At 51.6% G+C, this 17,664-nt stretch overlaps 1 protein-coding gene and 1 non-coding gene across 2 annotated transcripts; both read left to right on the forward strand.

Annotated features, from left to right (window-relative positions):
- The first annotated feature begins 3,635 nt into the window (after positions 1 to 3,635).
- ARL5C (ARF like GTPase 5C) lies at positions 3,636 to 15,009 on the forward strand. Its single transcript, XM_055388267.2, has 6 exons — positions 3,636 to 6,159; positions 6,735 to 6,795; positions 8,983 to 9,130; positions 10,491 to 10,574; positions 11,100 to 11,251; positions 14,897 to 15,009. The coding sequence occupies exons 1-6, from the start codon at positions 6,114 to 6,116 to the stop codon at positions 14,943 to 14,945; spliced, it is 540 nt and encodes a 179-aa protein (XP_055244242.2). The 5' UTR covers positions 3,636 to 6,113; the 3' UTR covers positions 14,946 to 15,009.
- Positions 15,010 to 17,289: 2,280 nt separating this feature from the next.
- Positions 17,290 to 17,361, forward strand: TRNAC-GCA (transfer RNA cysteine (anticodon GCA)). The gene has a single exon. It is a non-coding gene; the product is annotated as a tRNA-Cys (tRNA).
- The last annotated feature ends 303 nt before the right edge of the window (positions 17,362 to 17,664 follow it).

Raw genomic sequence — 17,664 nt, forward strand, 5'->3', positions numbered from 1 at the left:
GGGAGGCTAAGGGGACAGGAATGCTTGAGCCCAGGAGTTTTAGACTAGTTTATGCAACATAGTGAGACCCACCTTTTTACAAAAAATTTTAAAAATTAGCTGCGTGTGTAGTCCCAGCTATTTGGGAGGCTGTGATAGGGAGGCTGAGGTATGGTGGATCTCTTGAGCCCAGGAAGTCAAGGCTGCAGTGAGCTATGATCACACCACTGCACTCCAGCCTGGATGACAGAGCGAGACCGTGTCTCAATAAAGAAATTAAATTAATAAATAAATGTTAGCATCTTGAGCTCTTGGAGAGCAAGTGGAGGCAGCTGATAAGAGAAAGGAAGGTGAGGCCGGGCACGGTGGCTCACGCCTGTAATCCCAGCACTTTGGGAGGCCGAGGTGGGTGGATCACAAGGTCAGGAGTTTGAGACCAGCCTGGCCAACATGGTGAAACCCCGTCTCTACTAAAAATACAAAAATTAGCCAGGCGTGGTGGCGGCGCCTATAATCCCAGCTACTCGGGAGGTGAGGCAGGAGAATTGCTTGAACCTGGGAAGCAGAGGTTGTGGTGAGCTGAGGTCACACCACTTCACTCCAGCCTGGGTAACAGAGGGAGACTCTGTCTAAAAAAAAAGAAAAAAAAAAAAGAGAGAGAGAGAGAAAGAGAGGTGGCCAGGTGTGGTGGCTCATGTCTGTAATCCCAGCACTTTGGGAGGCCGAGGCGGGCGGATCACCTGAGGTCAGGGGTTCAAGACCAGTTTGGCCAACATGGCAAAACCCTGTCTCTACTAAAAATACAAAAATCAGCCGGGTGCAGTGGCACACGCCTCCAGCTACTCTGGAGGCCAAGCAGGAGAATCGCTTGAACCCAGGAGGCGAGGCTGTGGTGAGCTGAGATCACACCACTGCACTCCAGCCTGGTTGACAGAGCAAGGCTCTGTCTCAAAAAAAAAAAAAGGGAGTGACTGCTGATGGTGGTCTTCTTAGCAAAAGCAGGTAAAAAAAACCAAAGAAGTTAGGGGCAGAAGTGATCAGTCCATCTTTGGTCAAAGTGGGTTTGAGGTGCCTGTGGGACATTCAAGAAGAGAAGCAGAGGCTGGGCGTGCTGGCTCATGCCTGTAATCCCAGCACTTTGCGAGGACCAGGTGGGCAGATCAATTGAGGTCAGGAATTCGAGACCAGACTGGGCAACATGGTGAAACCTCATCTCTACTGAAAATACAAAAATTACCTGGGTGTGGTCGTGGGCGCCTGTAATCCCAGCTACTCAAAAGGCTGAGGCAGGAGAATTGCTTGAACTCGGGAGGTGGAAGTTGCAGTAACTGAGAACACGCCACTGCACTCCAGCCTGGGTGACAGAGCGAGACTCTATCTCAAAAAAAAAAAAAAAGAGAGAGAAGAGGAAAAGACAGCTGGGTACATGGTCTGGAGCTCCACAGAGAGGTCTGGAGTGGAGTCTGATGTTTTGAATCAATGTCAGGTATTATTAACTCCAGTTTACAAAGTTCAGAGAGGTTAAACTATTTGACCACAGTTATACAGCCATGAGGCAAGGGTTTGAACTCAGATATATAGATGTCAAGTTCTGTGGTGCCTTTGACCCCCAAGTTCAGTGCTAATTCCCTTGTCCCAGGATGCATCAGCTTCTGCAAGGGTGGGGGCTGGGGGTTTGAGAAGGAGGAAGCAGGTGTCTGAGTGTATTTGTGCCCCATGTGCCTTCTGCCTGAAATTGCATTTGCAGCCCGGACACGGTGGCTCATACCTGTAATCCCAGCACTTTGGGAGGTCGAGGTGGGTGGATCACTTGAGGTCAGGAGTTTGCAACCAGCCTGGCCAACATGGTGAAACCCCATCTCTACTAAAAATACAAAAATTAGCCAGGCGTGGTGGTGGGCGCCTGTAATACCAGCTACTTGGGAGGCTGAGGCAGGAGAATCGCTTGAACCCAGGAGGGGGAGGTTGCAGTGAGCTGAGATGGAGCCACTACACTACAGCCTGGGCAATGGAGGGAGACTCTGTCCAAAAAAAAAAAAAAAAAAAAGAGAAAAGAAATTGCATTTGCCTGGAACTTGCAGGAAAGGCATTTCTAGCTGGCTTGGAGATAGCGAGAGATGGGGGCAGATTCTTGTTTCTTGGTAATCAGAAGCTCTCAATTAACTCTGGCTACACCATCAGCAAGTTAGTGGTTGTCCATGTGTGAGGATTTCGACAACCATGAAGTCAGCCGAGACCAGGCAGGAACCGAGGGACTGGGGACTTCTGCTACCTGGGACCCTTTGTTTCCTTCCCTGACTAGCTGCTCCTGTTTTTGCAGTGGGTTCTGTCCCAGAATGAGGTGATGTGGGAGAGGCCCAGGTCCTACGTGTGGCTTAAAGTTTCCGCTGTTCTACACTAAAGAGAACTAGGCTGAGGCCACCATGGTCCAGGGACAAGGGGCTGTCCCAGTTCAGTATCTTAGAGAAAAATTTTGTCTTAGCTCCAATAATCTTTTTGTGTCCGGAGTTGGTTCCTGCTGGTGGGGTTCGTGGTCTCGCTGACTTCAAGAATGGAGCCGCGGACCTTCGGGGTGAGTGTTACAGCTCTTAAAGATGGCACGGACCCAAAGATTAAGCAACAGCAAGATTTATTGTAAAGAGCAAAAGAATGCAATAGAACTAAAGCTTCCACAGCATGGAACGGGACCCGAGCACATTGCTGCTACTGGCTGGGAGGTGGCCAGCTTTTATTCCCTTATTGGCCCCGCCCATGTTCTGTTTCTGTCCTATCGGAGTGCGCTTTTTTCTTTTTCTTTTTCTTTTTTTTTTTTTTGAGATGGAGTCCCACTCTGTTGCCCAGGCTGGAGTGCAATGGCGCGATCTCGGCTCACTGCAACCTCCGCCTCCCGGGTTCAAGCAATTCTCCTGCCTCAGCCTCCTGAGTAGCTGGGATTATAGGTGGGCACTACCACGCCCAGCTAATTTTTGCATTTTTAGTAGAGATGGGGTTTCACCATGTTGGTCAGGCTGGTCTCGAACTCCTGACCTCGTGATCCGCCCCCCCCCCCCCCCCCCCCCCCCCCCCCCCCGCCTCCCAAAGTGCTGGGATTACAGGCCTGAGCCACTGCACCCTGCCAGAGTGCCCTTTTTTTTCAATCCTCCCTGTGATTGGCTACTTTTAGGATCCTGCTGATTGGTGCGTTTTGCAGAGTGCTGATTGGTGCATTTTCCAGAGCACTGATTGGTGCATTTTACAATCCTCTTGCTAGCTACAGAGCACTGGTTGGTGTGTTTTTACAGAGCACTGATTGGTGCATTTTACAATCCTCTTGCTAGCTACAGAGCGCTGATTGGTGCGTTTTACAATCCTCTTGTAAGACAGAAAAGTTCTCCAAGTCCCCACTCGACCCAGGAAGTCCAGCTAGGTTCACCTCTCATTTTCTTCAGAGAAGGGTGCCTTGCTTTCCTTCTAAATCAGGCCTTCCTACTGTCTCTCAGAGGGGTGTGTGTGTGTGTATCTGTCTCTCTCTCTAGACCACAAGCTCCATAAAGACCCAGACTGGGAATGGGAGCAGTGGCTCATACCTGTAATCCCAGCACTTTGGGAGGCTGAGGCGGGAGATTGTTTGAGTCCAGGAGTTGGAGACCAATGGCGAAGCCCATCTCTACAAAAAAAAAAAAAAAAAAAATTAGCTGGGAGTGGTGGCTTTCACCTCTACTCCCAGCTACTCAGGAAGCTGAGGTGGGAGGATCACTTGAGCCTGGGAGGTTGAGGCTGCAGTGAGCCGCGATCCTGCCACTGGACTCCAGCCTGGGTGACAGAGCAAGGTTCTGTCTCAAAAAACAAAACAAAACAAAACAAAAACATAAAGACCTGGACTAAGTCTGTTTTGTCTACTTCATGTATTTCCTGGCTCATATTTGTCAAATGAATGAATGAACGAATGAATGCTTCTTAAGATCCAGGTCCTGGGCCTCAAAGTGGAGGCAGATCTTCTCGTCTGTTTTTCTATTTTCTTTTTTTTTTTCTTCTTTTCTCTTTTAATTATTATTTTTTTTAATCAGGCAGCTTCCAGAGCCAGAGTATGCTCAGAGAGATGCCCTCTCCTTGTCTGTTTACTGAATGTGTTTCCAGCTTGCAGAGTGTTACTTTCAATTCTGCAAAGAGGAGGTGGGGAGGGCAGCATGCACTAAGATGTTCCTCCCCCCATCCCACTAACCCCAGGAAACAGATGGTAAAATGCTTAAGACACTGCTGCTTCCCTCAGCACCCTTGCTGCCCCACCCCCCAGCCCCAGACTTGGCTCCTTCTCTCCTAAGGCTGAAATGCAATCAGCCCAGATGGGCTCTGGCAGTCAACTCTATCCTTCTAACTCTGGGCACCAAGCTGGGTGGGATGAAAGTCTGTATTTAGTGAGCTATTTTCCTTCTTCTTCCCGCAAACTTCCCAGCCTTCCTCAATCCTCTTAAACTTGTGTTCACATTCCTTTTTTAATACTCCAAGTGCCATTTCTCAGGCTGTAGCTTAACTCATTCTACATCAGTCTGACAGCAACACATTCATCCTGTGTGCAGGGTTCTGGACCAGGCAGGGAGTGATTGGGCTGGGGGGGAGGTCATATGCTGATTAACAAGATATGAATCCCACCCTGGTACTCACAGTTGATGGGAGGAAACAGACTTGCCTGTCTATAATCCCAGTGTAGGGAGAAGCCCCATGTGGCTGGAGAACCAACTCAGGGCTGGGGAAGCAGGTGGCTTTTACGGCAGGGCAGCTAATGGGTCTCAGGCATTCTTTCTGAGAAGGTGAAAGGCACTCAAGGAGGAAATGCAGAAGGAAAGGCACCATCAGAAAGAGCCAGGCATGTGTAGGCAGGAACCAGTAGATACAGAGCCTGGGAGATAAACCTGTGAAGGCAGGTGGGGGCTGTTCGTGGAAGCTCTTGAATGTCAAGTGGAGACTGATCTGAATCCAGTGAGCAATAGGGAGCCATTGAAGATCTATGAGCTGGGGGAGTTACAGACCCTGAGCTGTGCTTTAGGAAGGTTAATAGGGGCCATGGAGAGGATGCCTTGGGAAAGGAGAGGTAGAGGCAGGGAGACCAGTTAGAAAGTTGTTACCTTAATGGAGGGTTGTTATCTTAGTGGAGGCTGCAGGAAGGCAGTACAGTGGGGTGGAAGGAGCTGGCTCCCTGGTGTGTTGGCTGGATATCCTGCTAACCATTCCTGCAGCCTGAGGGCACGTTGCCTTTTGGACTTCTCCTTTTGTTATCTGTTTTTTTTTTTCTCCCCCCAGCTTAAGCAAAGAAAGAAATTCACAAGCAACAGCAGGAAACTCCTCCTTCCATTCCCTCCTCAGGCCTTGCCTCCTGGTTCTCTGTTGGCCCACGTACTCCTCTGCCAGGTATCTGGGGCCTCTCTGCAGGGTCTCCAGCCGGCCGATCTCTCTTCATGCTCCATCCTTGTCTTCAGGCGCCCACTTTTGGGGATCAGGAAGCTGTGCCTGGGCAGTAGGTTTGTCTGTGAATTGTAGGAGTACTGATTTATCCTAGAAGTTGCCAAGCATCAAGGGGAGACCCTGCCCTTCCCCAGGGGAATGCAATTTGAGTGGGCCCACAAGACCCACGCTAGTGAACCAACTGCACATCTGTGGAGGGTTGGAATATTCTCCCAGCTCAGAGAGGATCGGTGAGCCCTGTCTGTACTACACAGCTGGTAGGTACAGAAAGTGGGTCGCCTGGGGTTTTGCTTCAGTCTAGTGCCCTAGACATGGCACTCAGAGGAGGGAGAGCTGGGATCCTGTTCCGCGCGCAGTGCTGAGTCTCCCCTGATTTGCGGTAGTGGAGCAGTCCACCCGGAGAACTCTGGAGTTTTCGCAGGGCGAGGGGGAGGGCTGGAGCCTGGAACCCCCATATTCCTTGCACCTCTCGGGCCCGGGACAGGCAGCCCTTAGTCACTGGGGTGTCCATAGCGCCCACGAAGGGCCAGCGTCCCAGAGGGTTCCCAGGTCAGGTTGGTGACGCGTGGGGCTTCCCTAACTTCATAGGCAAAATCCGCCAGACCCTCCCGGGGGAGCGGAGCTCCGAGTACCAGGGCCAACTCCGCTCCTGAGGCCGCTGAGCCCTCCTGCACCTGTCCGGCCCGGGAAGTGCCATGGGACAGCTGATCGCCAAGTTAATGAGCATCTTCGGGAACCAGGGTAAGGGACGCACAGGGCATCCAAGCGAGCGCTTTGATCTCGCTCTCTTCTGGGACTCCTCTGATCTGTGGTCGGACGCACGGGGGTACCTCGGGCTCCGAGGGTCGTATATGGGCGCTCCTCGACTGCCCCGCGGCCTCCCCTGCCCCCGTCCCTGCCTGCTCCTCTTGGGTCCCGGCGCTTCGGTGCGCCCCAGGACGCAAAGCTGGGCGAGCCTCCTTTCTCCCCGCTAAACGGCGCCAGCGGCGGGGATGGGGGGCTGCTGCGAGTGTCCTGCGATTGTGACTTCGCGTTAGACTCTTTCTCTAGACACCGTCTCTTGGCAAGCCCAGAAGCGCCCTAGGCCTTTCAGACACTTTTCTAGAATGTGAAGGGAGGTGGGGGCTCAGCTGTCTTCTCCACCGTCCCGGAGTGGGGCAGGTGTCGGAGTTGGGTGGGAAGCAGACGCGGTACGGTGGGCAGAGGTCCCCAGCCTGCGGGGAGCGCTATCTCCTTCCTGGGAGGTCTGGTGGGGGCACACAGTCCCTTGGTCTTCGGGCTTGGCCCTGACGCTGCCCTTCCTCCGAGGCTTCCAGAGCACATGGTTATCATCGTGGGACTGGACAATGAAGGAAAGACCACCATTCTCTACCGGTTGTAAGTGACTCTCGGGCGGGGAGGGTAGAGGGCTGGGCCTCCCACCAGACTGACAGGCAGGGGGACCAATCACTGGAGCTCTTCCCTGGGTTCCCGGGCTCCTCTGTAGTCCGGAGGAGTGATTGGGCACGCTGCTTGGACCTTCCTAGTACTGCGGCTCCTCGGTCTGCCATTCAAATCCTGCACCGTACAGGCAACCCTAACTCCCACTGCTTTCCTCCATCTTCCCGGGGCCCCTGCCAAACCCAGCTCCAGGCCTGCCAAGTGTCCCAAACTGCCTCCCTGCTCTTCGCTCCCTCTAGCGGCAGGTCCCTCCTTTCTCACCCCGTCCCCTCTGCCAGTTAACTTTCTTCCCCTTCTTCAAACCCAAAGGCTCACTGAGGCTCTGTAGCTCCTGGTCTAGCAAGCCTGGCACATATGGGTGGTTCTGAGTAAATACCGATCGCAGCTTTCCCCGATATTCGCTCTCTGGATGGCACCTCTCCCATTTTACAGCCTCCAAAGTACTTTACTTAGGAGAAGCTTTTCCATGAAAAAGTAATACATGTAATGATTTTAAAAAATTATAAAGGAAAATTTCAAACAATGGAGGAATACACGGTGAAAAGTAAGTTTCCTTCTTGCCTCTGGCTCCTAGTTTTCCTCCTATTGTAACTTTGCGTAACTTTTCAGAAGCATTATTTACATATAAAAGCATGTGTATATTTTCTATGTCACTTTAAACAAAGCACCTCTCTGATGTCCCTCACTGTGTCTGTCTCATTTTTCTAAACTCTTGCTCCTCAAAGTGTGGTCTACAGACCAGTCACATAGGCATCACCTGAAAGCTTATTAGGAATGCAAAACCATGGCCGGGCGCGGTTGCTCTCAAAGTGCCTGTAATCGCAGCACTTTGGGAGGCCGAGGCGGGCGGATCACCTGAGATCAGGAGTTCAAGAGCAGCCTGGCCAACATGGTGAAACCTCGTCTCTACTAAAAATACAACAACAACAACAACAAAGGGCTGAGCAAGGTGGCTCACGCCTGTAATCCTAGCACTTTGAGAGGCTGAAGTGGGTGGATCTACCTGAGGACAGGAGTTCGAGACCAGCCTGGCCAACATGGCGAAACCCCATCTCTACTAAAAAAATATAAAAATTAGCTGGACGTGGTGGCACATGCCTGTAATCCCAGCTACTCTGGAGGCTGAGGAAGGAGAATCACTTGAACCCGGGAGGCAGAGGTTGCAGTGAGCTGAGATTGCGCCACTGTACTCCAGCCTGGGCGACAAAGGGAGGCGGAGGTTGCAGTGAGCTGAGATTGTGCCACTGCACTCCAACCTGGGCGACAGAGAGAGACTACATCTCAAGGGAAAAAAAAAAAAAGCAAAACTGTGGCCGGATGCGGTGGCTCATGCCTGTAATCCCAGCACTTTGGGAGTCCGAGGTGGATGGATCACTTGAGGTCAGGAGTTCGAGACTCGCCCGGCCAACATGGCGAAACCCCGTTTCTACAAAAATACAAAAATTAGCCGGGCGTGGGGGCGTGCGCCTGTAATCCCAGCTACTCAGGAGGCCGAGGCGGGAGAATTGCTTGAACCTGGGAGACATGATCGTACCTACACTCCAGACTGGGCGACAGAGTGAGACTCTGTGAAAGAAAGAAAGAGAGAGAGAGAAGGAAAGAAGGAAAGAAAGAGAGAAAGAGAGAAAGAAAGAAAGGCAAAACCCTGGACCCCCGCCCAGACTCACTGGGTCAGAATCTGCATTTTGACAAAACTCTCAGGTGATTCAACTGCATATTAAAGTTTGAGGAGGCTGGGCTTTGTGGCTCGTGCCTGTAATCCCAGCACTTTGGGAGGCCAAGGCAGGAGGTTCTCTTGACAGGAGCCCAAGGTCAGGAGTTCAAGGTAAGCCTGGGCAACACAGTGAGACCCTGTTTCTATAAAAAGAAAAAAAGAGATAAAGTTTGAGGCGCCTCCTCTAAGATGTTTCCCTTCTCTGGGGTCCAAGCCAGGGCAGGGCTTGGTCTCACTCCTGTCTTCATTCCCCAGGGCCCAGCACAGGGCCTGGCTCCGAGCAGGTGTTTGGTGAGCCTGAGTGGACTTGTTCTGAGTTAGATTCAGACTGCTTCGGGAGTAGAGCATTTGGGGGCCAGAGTTGGGAGTAGGCTGGACTGAGCTCTTGGTGCCCACTCCTACCTCCCCAGCTTGACCAATGAGGTGGTCCATATGTGTCCCACCATTGGCAGCAACGTGGAGGAGATCATTCTGCCGAAGACCTGCTTCTTCATGTGGGACATAGTGAGACCTGAGGCTCTGAGCTTTATCTGGAACACATACTACTCCAACACTGAGGTGAGGAGGGCACCAGGGCTGAAGGGTCTCCAAGGCAGGCATGTGATATCAGACTGTCATGTAACCTCTCTGAGCCTTGGTTCCCCAACTTGTGAAATAGAGATTATAATGGTCGGTTCCTGTGGCTCACACCTGTAATCCCAGCACTTTGGGAGTCCGAGGCGGGTGGATCACCTGAGGTCAAGAGTTCGAAACCAGCCTGGCCAACATGGCGAAACCCAACCTCTACTGAAAATACAAAAATTAGCTGTGCATGGTGTCAGGCACCTGTAATCCCAGCTACTCGGGAGGCTGAGACAGGAGAACTGCTTGAACCTGGGAGGCAGAGGTTGCAGTGAGCCGAGATCACGCCATTGCAACTCCAGCCTGGGCAACAGAGCAAGACTCTGTCTCAAAAAAAAAGTTTTATATATACATATATATAATGATCTCCCTAAGTTGTTGTGAAAATTAAATAACAAACCAATATGTAATGTATATGTGTCAGATACTCAACACAGTGCAGTGCCTGCCTGTTAACGTGTTTGAATACTTCCTGGCAGCTGCTGGCAGCTTTCTGTTTGATGCACTGGATGGGTAGGCCCCTTCTCTCTAGGGGCCTTACTTTCTTACTCCAGCAGGAGTAGAATTCAGTGGTTTAATTCCTGGACTGAGACAGAGCTGGGTTCCATTTCCAGCACTGCTACTCACCAGCTGTGTGGTCAAGAGCAAGATACACAGCCTCACTGAGCCTCAGTCTCTTCATTTGTAAAATGGGGATACTAACAGTACCAAGTCCACAGGGTTGTGGTGAGGCCTAAATGGAGTCATGAACACCCAGTGCTTATGTAGCTCAGCCTCTGCCACACAGTCAGAGGTGTGCTATTCCCATGTCTGGATAGAAAAGACAATTATAGGCCAGGTGTGGCAGCACACCTGGTGGTAATCCCAGCACTTTGGGAGGCTGAGGCAGGCAGATGACCTGAGATCAGGAGTTTGAGACCATCCTGGCCAACATGGCGAAACCCCGTCTCTACCAAAAATACAAAAATTAGCCGGGTGTGGTGGCACGCGCCTGTAATCCCAGCTACTTGGGAGGCTGAGGTGGGAGAATCGCTTGAACTAAGGAGGCAGAAGTTGGAGTGAACCAAGATTGCGCCACTGCACTCCAGCCTGGATGACAGAGCGAGACTCCGCCTCAAAAAAAAAAAAAAAAGACAATTATAATGGAAGCAGGGTGGTGAAATCTTGAGGCTGCATGCTTTCATTTCTCTGGGGCTGGCATCTGGGCAGTGCAGAGACCAGTGGGGAAACAAAGTGGGCAGGAAACACATTTACCAAAGAGAAAGCCTGTCTCTCACGGCTCCCCTCTGCTGCCCAGTTTATCATCCTTGTGATTGACAGCACGGACCGGGATCGGCTGCTGACCACTCGGGAGGAGCTATATAAAATGCTGGCCCATGAGGTAAGCCCCTTGCAGTTGGGAGAGGGCCCAGTGGTACTAGCTGTGTGCCCTCAGGCTGGTCACTTAGCTTCTCTGAGATTCATTCCTGCTGTCCCAGTTTCTGAGAGCCTCTATACCAGCAGCATGAGGAGGGCTGGTTTGTGCCTGATGAAGGGCGTCAGTACCCTCAGTGCAATTGACTATAGAAGCCAGAGTTGCTGGTTCAAGTTCTAACTCCATCTTTCATTCACTGTAGGACTTTGGACAAGTGACTTCACCTCTCTAATCCTCAGTTTCCCCAAGTATAAAATGAGGAGGATCATCAATTCCCACCTGTGGGATTGTCATAAAGAGGCTTTCCTTGAGCTGCTGATGTCATTTGGTATGGTTGCTACCATTGTGGCAGGGCCCCCATCTCTGCCCCATCCAGGCATGGGCCTCTCTTCCTGGGACAGCTGGAGAGGGAGCCAGAGAGCGCCTGTGAGGCAGTAGGAAGGAAGGCTGGGCACTAGCAGGCTGACTGGGGCTGGGCTCCTCTGTCCACAGGCTCTACGGGATGCTTCAGTCCTGATATTTGCCAATAAGCAGGACGTGAAGGACTCCATGAGGATGGTGGGGATCTCCCATTTCCTTACTCTCAGCACCATCAAAGACCACTCGTGGCATATACAAGGCTGCTGTGCCCTCACCAGGGAAGGGTTAGTGGCTGCTCTACCTGGATCTCTAGGGCCTGGCTGAACCAATGGATGACTGACCATCAGAACCCTTCTCCTGCCTCTCTCCTGTGAGAATCTGGTTCACAGTTGGCTCCTGGGCCAAGCCAATTGGGCATCTCCCCACAGGTGAGATGTGGTGGGTAAGCCACGAGCAGACAGCATCTCTGCTCTCAGGGGCTTGTTCTAGTGGAGAAAGAGGTAGCACTCCGCCTAAACGCAATAATGTCTCTCTCTCTTTTTTTTTTTTTTTTGAGACAGTTTTGCTCTTGTTGCCCAGGCTGGAGTGCAATGGCATGACCTCAGCTCACTGTAACCTCCGCCTCCCACGTTCAAGCGATTCTCCTGCCTCAGCCTCCTGAGTAGCTGGGATTACAGGTGCCCGCCACCACGCCTGGCTAATTTTTATATTTTTAGTAAAGATGGGGTTTCGCCATGTTGGCCAGGCTGGTCTTGAACTCCTGACCGCAGGTGATCCACCGGCCTCGGCCTTCCAAAGTGTTGGGATTATAGGCATGAGCCACCGCACCTGGCCGCAATAACTTAGGTGCTGAGAAGTGATGTGAAGAATCCCACTGGTTACCAGAAATGGAGGGGAGAAGGATAGGTCTGATTTAGTTCTGGTGGTCAGGGCTGGCCTCTCTTAAGAGGTGACTTTTGAGCTGAGACCTGAGTGAAGAGTAGGAGACAGCCACGGGGAGACCTGGGGAACAAGCCTTCCAGGCAGAAATCATTGACTCACTCTGACTTCAGTTTCTTATCTGTAAGGAAGAGGATCATTATACCTCCTAGAGTTTCTGTAGAGTAAATGACACCATTCAGTACACAAATCTTTCTTGAGCACCTCCTTTGTGCCAGGTACTGTTCTAGGCACTGGAGAAACAGCAGGGAGCAAAACAGACAAAAATCCCTGCCCTCATGGAGCTTACTTTCTGGTAGGGGAGGCAGATGATAAACAAGAAAAATACATAGTCAATTAGAAAATGATGGCGGGGCGCGGTGGCTCATGCCTGTAATCCCAGCACTTTGGAGGCCAAGGCGGGCAGATCACCCGAGGTCGGGAGTTCGAGACCAACCTGACCAACATGGAGAAACCCCCGTCTCTACTAAAAATACAAAAATTAGCCGGGTGTGGTGGCAGATGCCTGTAATCCCAGGTACTTGGGAGGGTGAGGCAGGAGAAGCGCTTGAACCCAGGAGGCGGAGGTTGCGGTGAGTCAAGATCATACCATTGCACTCCAGCCTGGGCAACAAGAGTGAAGCACCATCTCAAAAAAAAAAAAAAAAAAGAAAAGAAAAAGAAAGAAAGAAAATGGTAAACGGCTTGAGCCCAGGAGTTTGAGAAAAGCCTTGGCAACAGAGCGAGACTCTGTCTTTACAAAAAAAAAAAAACCAAAAAAAAAAAAAAAACGCTGGATGTGGTGGCACACACCTGTATTCCTAACTGCTCATGAGGTTGAGGCAGGAAAATCACTTGAGCCCAGGAGTTCCAGGCTGCACTGAGCTCTGACCATGTTGCTGCACTCCAGTCTGGGTGACATAGCAAGATCCTGTCTCAAAAAAAAAAAAAAAAAAAAGTGATAAATGATAAGGTGAATAAAGAGTAAGAAACAGAGATTGGGCCAGCATGGTGGTTCATGCCTGTAGTTCTAGCTACTGGAGAGTCTGAGGCAGGAGGATGGCTTGGGGCCAGGAGTTGGAGTCCAGCCTGGGCAACATATCCAGACCACCATTTCCAAAAGCAAAAACAAAGAAAAGAAAAAGGAGAGTGGAGGTGTGCGGAGGGAATGTTGCAATTTTAGGTAAGTTATCTGACAAGGGACACTAAGCAGGTAGCTATTAAGTAATCACCTGGAGGATTTGAAGGAGCTGGGCCACATAGAAAGGGCCTTACATCAGGCCTGGAAAATTTCCCTTTCCTCTTACCTGTCAAGTGGAATCATGGCAGGCTGGGCACACAGGTATCTTTTTTTTTTTTTTTTGAGGCAGGGTCTCCCTCTGTCACCCCCCAGGCTGGAGTACAGTTGTGCAAACATGGCTTACTGCAGCTTCAACCTCTTGGGCTCAAGCGATCCTCCCACCTCAGCCTCCCTAGTAGCCGGGACTACAGGCGCACACCACCATGCCCTGCTAATTTTTGTATTTTTGTAGAGACAGGGTTTTGCCACGTTGCCCATGGCTGGTGTCAAACACCTGAGCTCAAACGATCTTCCTGCCTCGGCCTCCCAAAGTGTTGGGATTACATGAGTGAGCTACCACGCCTGGTGCAGATGTGTTTTTTGAAGAAGGGGAGACTTTAGGCAAGTCAGTCCAAGGGACCACATGTTTCTAGCAGTGTCCTTGCCACCCCCTGGGTCAGGGGAACCCTCTTCCACAACCCACAGTCAGTTCAATCAGCATTTTCCCTCCCTTATTTCCCTCCCTCCCTCCCTTCCTTCCTTCCTCCCTCCCTCCCTCCTTCCCTTTCTTCGACAGCGACTTGCTCTGTTGCCCAGGCTGGAGTGCAGTGGCGCGATCTCGGCTCACTGCAAGCTCTGCCTGCCAGGTTCACGCCATTCTCCTGCCTCAGCCTCCCGAGTAGCTGGGATTACAGGCGTGAGCCACCACGCCCGGTTAATTTTTTTTTTTTTTTGTATTTTTAGTAGAGACGGGGTTTCATGGTGTTAGCCAGGATGGTCTCCATCTCCTGACCTCATGATCCGCCCACCTCGGCCTCCCAAAGTGCTGGGATTACAGGCGTGAGCCACTGCGCCCGGCCACTTTTTTCTTTTTTTTTTTTTTTTAGTGGAGTTTCACTCTTGTTGCCCAGGCTGGAGTGCAATAGCATGATCTCAGCTCACTGCAACCTCCGTCTCCCGAGTTCAAGCGATTCTCCTGCCTCAGCCTCCCAAGTAGCTGAGATTACAGGCATGCGCCAACATGCCCAGTTGATTTTTGTATTTCTAGTAGAGACGGGCTTTCTCCATGTTGGTCAGGCTGGTCTCGAATTCCCCACCTCAGGTGATCCACCCGCCTCCGCCTCCCTAAGTGCTGGGATTACAGGCGTGAGCCACTGCGCCTGGCCCAATCAGCATTTTCTAAGTACCCCTCATGTTCCCTGTGCGGTGCCAGACCAAGGCTGAGGATGATACAGAGATGACCAAGACTCCACCCATGCGCCGGAGTTGCTTACAATCTAATGGGGGAACTTGCGTAGGGAACCACTTTCTGGCACAGATCACCGTGAAGAATCCTTGCCCAGAGACACAGCTAAGGGGCCCAGCAAGGTGAGTCTCCAGGCTCCTTCCTCAGAGAAGCCCTCCCTGACTCTCAGGCATCCAGAGGCCTCTGTATATTTCCTTTATCACAGTATGTAATTACAGAATTATGTGTCTGACCATTTATTTAGTATCCATCTCTTCTACTAGACAGTAAGCATCAGGGGCATGTCTGCTTTTTCACCAGTAACTCCAGAGCCTTGCACAGTACCTGATGCACAGCAGATACTCAAGCCAGTTCATCTCTGTTAATTGAATTATTGGATGTAACTTTGGTTCCTGCACCCAGTCCGATCTGGACAAGGGCTGGAGACTTGAAGGCCATCATTCTCTTGGGATAGGCTGACCCCCTCCTGTTCCTTCCTCCCTGCAGGCTGCCTGCCGGACTCCAGTGGATGGAATCTCAGGCCTCTGCTAACTGATGTTCCAGTCTGAGGTCAACCAGAAACTTTGGGGTTTTGCATGGTCAACATGGGTGGAAAATCAAGTGGCTATTTATTACTTTTCTATGGTTCTCTAGTGGGAGCAGTGGCTGCTATGGACAGTGAGATTGACACCATTCTCCCAACCCGTTGCTGAGAAGCTGGACTGCATACCTTGGATTCCTGCAGACAGCACAGCAGAAGAAGCTGCTCCTCACTCCATGGCCGCAGGCATCCTTCTTGGAGACGTCAGGGAAATGTTGGATATGTTGCAGATTTAGGGAGTGGAACTCTCTCCCTCTCCTCAACCCTCAGTCTCTCCGTAGGAATAATGTGTGTGTGTGTTGGGGGGGCAGATTAAGAGACCCCTGAGGCTGGGCGCGGTGGCTCACGCCTATAATCCAGCACTTTGGGAGGCTGAGGCGGGAGGATCACTTGAGGTCAGGAGTTGGAGACCAGCATGGCTAACACGGTGAAACCCTGTCTCTACTAAAAATATAAAAATTAGCTTGGTGGTGGTGCACGCCTGTAGTCCCAGCTACTCGGGTGGCTGAGGCAGAAGAATTGCTTGAACCCGGGAGGTGGAGGTTGCAGTGAGCCGAGATTGTGCCATTGCACTCCAGCCTGGGTGACAGAGCGAGACACCGTCTCAAACAAAACAAAGCAAAACACAAAAATTAGCCGGACGTGGTGGCGGGCGTCTGTAATCCTAGCTACTCGGGAGGCTGAGACAGGAGAATCCTTTGAACCTGGGAGGCGGAGGTTGCAGTGAGTTGAGATCGCGCCACTGCACTCCAGCCTGGGCGACAGAGAGAGACTCCGTCTCAAAAAAAAAAAAAAAAAAAAAAAAAAAAGACCCGTGGAATTGCTCATTTCCTCAAACCTCCTTCCACCCTCAGGCTTTTTAGCCCCTCAGCCATTTTTGTCCCATTCCCTTTGGGCAAAGGAGATTCTAGCAAGGTGAAGAAGGTGGGCTCAAGGGGAGGAGGGCAGAGGCAAAAACTGGAAGGGGAAATGGAGGAGGACAGGACGTCCCAGATAGGGACAGCCCTTTGCACTGCAGGGATTCCACTTCTCCTCGTCTTCCCATTCCCTCTGAGATGCTGACTCTGACCACAGCTCTTGGACTTTAAGCCACCCCACAGCATACCCTTTACTTCTAGTGTCCTTCCAATGTGAATGCCACTCCTCCCAAATATACCAGATTCCTAAAGGGGCTGCTTATTTTGTTTGTCTTTGTGTAATGATTTTGTTGTTGTTGTTGTTGTTATTGTTGTTGGAGTCTCGCTCTGCCGCCCAGGCTGGAGTGCAGTAGTGGCGCGATCTCGGCTGACTGCAACCTCCGCCTCCCGGGTTCAAGCGATTGTCCTGCCCCAGCCTCTCGAGTAGCTGGGACTATAAGCGCGCACCACCACGCCCTGCTAATTTTTTTGTATTTTTAGTAGAGATGGGGTTTCACCATGTTGGCCAGGATGGTCTCGATCTCCTGACCTCATGATCCGCCCGCCTCGGCCTCCCAAAGTGCTGGGATTACAGGCGCGAGCCACCGCGCCCGGCCAGGATTTAAAAAAAATACTGTATTAGGATTTTTATAAGGCTGTAATAAATGCTATTGAAAAATGCTTACCTCTTATTTCAGCCTTCTCCTCTGTCTGTTCCTCAAACTGGCTTTTGGTTTGAGAGAAGGGGAGGAGCGACCCTGGGGTTGGAAAAGCCCAGGAGACAAGATGGAGATCCAGTCTGTTCATCTGTACATCCCTGGACCTGGGGCGGTCCTGGGGACAGTCCTTTTCTCAAGCCAGTCAGTGGACATTTGGGGGAGAGTCTAGGTACGGATATAGAGGACCCAATATTCCTTTTTTTTTTGAGACAGAGTCTCGCTCTGTCGCCCAGGCTGGAGTGCAGTGGCGCGATCTCGGCTCACTGCAAGCTCCGCCTCCAGGGTTCACGCCATTCTCCTGCCTCAGCCTCCCGAGTAGCTGGGACTACAGGCGCCCGCCACCACACCCGGCTAATTTTTGTATTTTTAGTAGAGACGGGGTTTCACTGTGTTAGCCAGGAGGTCTCGATGTCCTGACCTCGTGATCCACCCGCCTCGGCCTCCCAAAGTGCTGGGATTACAGGCGTGAGCCACCGCGCTCGGCCCAAGATTCCTTAATCTAGATGGTTTTCCGAAAGCGTGGCTATGAAGGAAGAACTCAGGAGTTCTAGCCATTCCCATTGTATTTTGTGTTTTTTTCAGTAGGTATCCCGACGCAACCCTCAGATTAAAACTTTAAGGGAAAATGAAGACCACACCCCTATTCCATAGAAATTAACTCTAATGACACGGTGGTGGCGTGGAGGGGGTATAGCTCAGTGGTAGAGCATTTGACTGCAGATCAAGAGGTCCCCGGTTCAAATCCGGGTGCCCCCTCTGTGCTCCGGAGTTGCCTCGTTTTGTTGGCCTCCGGAGGTCCTCTAAAGAGTTCCCGCACAGATGCAGTGGGAGGGAGTCTCGAGCGCTGCCACCCTTTTTGCTTTCGCAGGCGAGTGAGGATGGAGTCCTGGCCCCTGCCAGTGGCTCAGCCTGTGTGTGTACCCAGGGTAGAATGCAATGCGAGTGAGGGCGAGGAGCTGCGGGCTGACCCTTGGAACACGGTACCGGTGGCTCAACCTCGCAATGGCAGGGCGGAGGCGAGCTCACCCCCAGGTCAGCCTGGCTCTTTCATGGCGGGAA

Source organism: Gorilla gorilla, chromosome 4 (assembly GCF_029281585.2).
Source record: "Gorilla gorilla gorilla isolate KB3781 chromosome 4, NHGRI_mGorGor1-v2.1_pri, whole genome shotgun sequence".
NCBI classification, from domain to species: domain Eukaryota; kingdom Metazoa; phylum Chordata; class Mammalia; order Primates; family Hominidae; genus Gorilla; species Gorilla gorilla.